The sequence below is a fragment of the Emys orbicularis genome (genome assembly GCF_028017835.1).
Source record: "Emys orbicularis isolate rEmyOrb1 chromosome 12 unlocalized genomic scaffold, rEmyOrb1.hap1 SUPER_12_unloc_1, whole genome shotgun sequence".
NCBI lineage: Eukaryota > Metazoa > Chordata > Testudines > Emydidae > Emys > Emys orbicularis.
The window spans coordinates 327,818-333,142 of NW_027045136.1; the positions used below are offsets into that span (position 1 = coordinate 327,818).

Genomic DNA, 5,325 nt, shown 5'->3' on the forward strand with positions numbered 1-5,325 from the left:
TCACTCCGCTCCCGGCCCCGCCTCCCTTTTCCGCCGCTGCCTCCTCCCCCCGGCCGCGCTGTCCCTGGTGTGAATCAGCCGGTGCTTCTGCAGGTGCCCCGAGGTCTTGAAGGCTTTGGGGCACTCGGGGCAGGGGTAGGGCCGCTCCCCGGTGTGGATCTTGAGGTGACGGCGCAGCAGGAAGGAGTAGGCGAAGGTCTTGCCGCAGACGGAGCAGAGGTAGGGCCGCTCGCCGGTGTGTACCCGCTGGTGCTCGGTGAGCTGGGAGGCGGTGCCGTAGGCCTTGGGGCAGGCCGGGCAGCGGTAGGGCCGCTCGCCGGTGTGGGTGCGGGCGTGCTTGGCCAGCACGGAGGAGCGGGCGAAGGTCTTGCCGCAGCGCTCGCAGCGGAAGGGCCGCTCGCCGGTGTGCACCCGCTGGTGCCGCAGCAGGTCGGAGGAGCGGAAGAAGCCGCGCCCGCAGCGCTCGCACCGGAAGTGCCGCTCGCCCGTGTGGAAGCGCTGGTGCTGGGCCACGTCCCACGGGCGCAGGAAGGTCTTGCCGCACAGCGGGCAGCCGTGCTTGCGCTCGGCCCAGTGGGTGCGCCGGTGCTGCGCCAGGTGGGAGGAGGACATGAAGGCCTTGGCGCAGTGTGAGCAGGCGAAGGGGCGCTCGCCGGTGTGCGACCGCCCGTGGGTCTCCAGCTGAGCCGCCTGGGCGAAGCCTTTGCCGCACTCGGCGCAGCGGAAGGGCTTCTCGCCGCGGTGCGCGGCCTCGTGGCGGAGCAGCGCCGAGGAGCGGGCGAAGGCCTTGCCGCAGGTCGGGCAGCCGTAGCCGCGGCCCTGGGGGGGCGAGCGGGCGTGGGGGCGCAGGTCCCACAGCCGCGGGAACGCGGGCGCCCGGCTGGGGCGGGAGGCGTCCGACATGGGGGAGGGGAGGTCCGGGGCGGCCGGGTCAGCCCATGGCGGCGGCTGTAGGGGCGGAAAAGGTAGAGGCGGGTTAAAGGGCGTCACGCGGGCTTGGAGAAATGCCGGAAAATGGGGGGGGGCAGATGCCAGGAGACAGGTGTGGGCAGAGGCCGGGCGACAAGGGCATTGGGATACACGCGCCTGTGCAAAGGCCAGGCGATGGGGGGGATGCCGGAGACACACACTGGGAGACACGCATGTGTGCAAATGCCAGGAAACTGACACTTGTGCAAATGCTGAGAGACACACGCACGGGGAGACGTGCGCTTGTGCAAAGGCTGGGAGCCAGACACTGGGTGACACGTGCTTGTGCAAAGGCTGGGAGAGCCACGCCCGTGTGCAAACACCAAGGAAAATGCCCAGCCCTGGGCCCACCCCTGTGTGTACACACACTCACCCGGCACAGAGATCTGGGGACACGTCTCGGTTTCCCTTGCACGCTTTGCACACCCCCTTGCCCAGCCATTCGCACATGCAGACACAGGACGCCCCCTTACACGCCTGCCCTCACGTGAAACAGCCCCTCCCCCTATCACCCCGAGGATCCCCACCCCCACAAAAATAATCCCGCAACACCCCCAGCCCTGCCTCTGTGCCCCCCAAAAGGTCTCCAGCTCAGCCTCTGTACCCCCCAAACCCCCCAGCCCTACCCTGCCTCTGTGCCCCCCAAAATCTCCAGCCCCCCAAACCTCCCCATCCCTGCCCTGCACGCCCCCCAAAATAACCCCCAACCTCCCCAAACCTCCTGAACCCGCACCCCCAAAACGCCCCTTAGCCCACTGTACCCCCAAATGCTGCCCCCATACTTTGTTGGCTACAGAGCACCCTGGTTGGGGGGGCTGGAGGGAAAACGGGGTGTCGGGGAAAAAGGGGGGCTGTGGGGGGCTGGAGGGGAGATGAGAGGGTCGGGAGGGGTGGGGGATGGAGGATATGGGGGAGGGGGTCAGGCGTGGGAGGACGGGGGGAGGGGGGTGGAGCGGAGGGTGTCGGGAGGGGGTCTGGTACCTGCCTCCTCTGGGCTGGGGGCTTCGCTGCAGCAGCAGCCGGGTCCCTGCGCCGCGTCCGCTGCGTCTCCCTCCCTCCCCCCGCCTCTATCCCGCTCCCTCCCCCCAGCCCCCTCCCCTTCTGTCCCTCCCCCGCCCCCCCCCCGCCGCTCCCTTCCCCAGCCCTCGCTCCACCGTCCGAGGAGACCCCCCCCCGCCAGCGCTCCCTCCCCGGGTTTCCACCTGCCCTCCCCTGCCCCCTCCCCTCCAGCCCCCCTTCCCCCTCCAGCCCCCCACCCCAGCCCCCCTCCATCTCCCCAGCCCCCTCCCCTCCATCCCCCCTCCATCTCCCCAGCCCCTCCCCTTCATCCCCCCTCCCCCTCCATCTCCCCAGCCCCTCCCCTTCATCCCCCCTCCAGCCCCCCACCCCTGCCCCCTCCATCTCCCCAGCCCCCTCTCCTCCATCCCCCTCCCGCTCCATCTCCCCAGCCCCTCCCCTTCATCCCCCCTCCAGCCCCCCCACCCCTGCCCCCTCCATCTCCCAGCCCCCTCTCCTCCATCCCCCTCCCCCTCCATCTCCCCAGCCCCTCCCCTTCATCCCCCTCCAGCCCCCCACCCCTACCCCCTCCATCTCCCCAGCCCCCTCTCCTCCATCCCCCTCCCACTCCATCTCCCCAGCCCCTCCCCTTCATCCCCCCTCCAGCCCCCCACCCCTGACCCATCCATCTCCCCAGCCCCTCCCCTTCATCCCCCCTCCCCCACCCCTGCCCCCTCCCCCCAACCCCCTCCCCTTCTGTCCCGCCCCCCCCCCCCCGCTGCTCCCTTCCCCCAGCCCTCGCTCCACCCTCCGGGGAGACCCCCGCCCCGCCAGCGCTCCCTCCCCGGGTTTCCACCTCCCCTCCCCTGCCCCCTCCCTCCAGCCCCCCACCCCATCCCCCTCCATCTCCCCAGCCCCTCCCCTTCATCCCCCTCCCCCACTCCTGCCCCCTCCCCTCCAGCCCCCCACCCCATCCCCCCTCCATCTTCCCAGCCCCTCCCCTCCATCCCCCCACCCCATCCCCCTCCATCTCCCCAGCCCCCTCCCCTCCAGCCCCCCTCCCCTCCATCTCCCCAGCCCCTCCCATTCATCCCTCCTCCAGCCCCCCACCCCTGCCGCCTCCATCTCCCCAGCCCCCCTCCCCTCTATCCCCCTCCCCCCTCCAGCCTCCCACCCCATCCCCCCTCCATCTCCCCAGCCCCTCCCCTTCATCCCCCCTCCCCCACCCCCGCCCCCTCCCCTCCAGCCCCCACACCCTATCCCCCCTCCATCTTCCCAGCCCCTCCCCTCCATCCTCCCCCACCACATCCCCCTCCATCTCCCCAGCCCCCTCCCCACCATCCCCCCTCCCCTCCAGCCCCCCACCCCCAGCCCCCCTCCATCTCCCCAGCCCCTCCCCTCCATCCCCCCACCCCATCCCCCCTCCATCTCCCCAGCCCCTCCCCTTCATCCTCCCTCCCCCACCCCTGCCCCCTCCCCTTCAGCCCCCCACCCCATCCCCCTCCATCACCCCAGCCCCTCCCCTCCATCCCCCCTCCCCCACCCCCTCCATCTCCCCTGCCCCCTCCCCTTCATCCCCCCTCCCCCATCCCTGCCCCCTCCATCTCCCCAGCCCCTCCCCTCCATCCCCCCTTCATCTCCCCTGTCCCCTCCTCTTCATCCCTCCCCTTCCCCACCCCCATCCTTCCCCCTCCCCCCTCCATCTCCCCAGCCCCCTCCCCTCCATCCCCACAGCCCCTCCCCTTCATCCCTCCCCTGCCCCCTTCCCCACCCCCACCCCTCCCCATCCCCCCTCCATTGCCCCTTCATCTCCCCTGTCCCCTCCTCTTCATCCCTCCCCTTCCCCACCCCCATCCTTCCCCCCTCCCCCCTCCATCTCCCCAGCCCCCTCCCCTCCATCCCCACAGCCCCTCCCCTTCATCCCTCCCCTGCCCCCTTCCCCACCCCCACCCCTCCCCATCCCCCCTCCATTGCCCCTTCCTCTCCCTCTCTCTCCACCCCTCGCTCTTGGTCCCCCTTCACCTGGGTCTCTATCGCTCTAGCTCGGGGCTGACACATTCCCCCTTCCACAAAACTCAACACAACACACAGGGGGCGCAGGGACACACACGGACACACGGGACAGGGCCCGTCCCCGCCAGCAGGGGGCATAGACACACACACGGACACACACACGGTGGCGTCAGTACCAGACCAAAGCACCTGAAATTTCCCCCTTTGCGGAATTTAAATACAAGCAAACCCAGAGCCCACTTCGCCCCTTTGCCCCAAGGACTGGGGGGTTTGCAGGGGGCCCAGGACCAGGGTGGGGCGGGGGCAGAGCCGGGTTAGCAGGGGCTGCGGGTTGGGAGTGAGGGGCACCGGCAGGGCGGGGGGGGGGCAGGGCTGGGCTAGCAGGGGCTGCGGGTTGGGAGTGAGGGGCACCGGCAGGGCCGGGCTAGCAGGGGCTGCGGGTCGGGAGTGAGGGGCACCAGCAGGGCCGGGCTGGCATGGGGCTGCGGGTTGGGAGTGAGGGGCACCGGCAGGGCCGGGCTAGCAGGGGCTGCGGGTCGGGAGTGAGGGGCACCGGCAGGGCCGGGCTGGCAGGGGGCTGCGGGTTGGGAGTGAGGGGCACCGGCAGGGCCGGGCTAGCAGGGGCTGCGGGTCGGGAGTGAGGGGCACCGGCAGGGCCGGGCTGGCAGGGGGCTGCGGGTTGGGAGTGAGGGGCACCGGCAGGGCCGGCTAGCAGGGGCTGCGGGTCGGGAGTGAGGGGCACCGGTAGAGTTGGGGGGGAGATCAGGGGGGTTATTTCTGTCCCCAGCGGGGTGCGATTTTCCTCTTATGCCAGGTTCCCGTTGCCATCTAGAAAAGAACGTTAAAGTTTAGCGTCTCACGGGGCCCCCTGGCTGGGGAACCCAGGCGTCCGGGCCACTGCTGGGCCTGTCCCCAACCCACTGTCACTGCCCCCGGCTGGGGAACCCAGGCATCCGGGCCACAGCTGGGCCTGTCCCCAACCCACTGTCACTGCCCCCAGCTGGGGAACCCAGGCGTCCGGGCCACAGCTGGGCCTGTCCCCAACCCACTGTCACTGCCCCGGCTGGGGAACCCAGGCGTCCGGGACACAGCTGGGCCTGTCCCAAACCCACTGTCACTGCCCCCAGCTGGGGAACCCAGGCGTCCGGGCCACAGCTGGGCCTGTCCCCAACCCACTGTCACTGCCCCCGGCTGGGGAACCCAGGCGTCCGGGCCACAGCTGGGCCTGTCCCCAACCCACTGCCACTGCCCCTGGCGTCGGGGCCGCACTCACCCTGGGCTGGCTCCGGCCTGATCTCAGCCCAGTAGGTGCTGAAGGCGTCATAGGCAACATGGCGATGAGGATGA

General features: G+C 70.9%; 1 protein-coding gene across 1 annotated transcript; it reads right to left on the reverse strand.

Annotated features, from left to right (window-relative positions):
* LOC135894794 (zinc finger protein 239-like) lies at nt 1–903 on the reverse strand. The gene has a single exon (XM_065422887.1). The coding sequence runs from the start codon at nt 901–903 to the stop codon at nt 1–3; it is 903 nt and encodes a 300-aa protein (XP_065278959.1).
* Nucleotides 904–5,325: the final 4,422 nt, after the last annotated feature.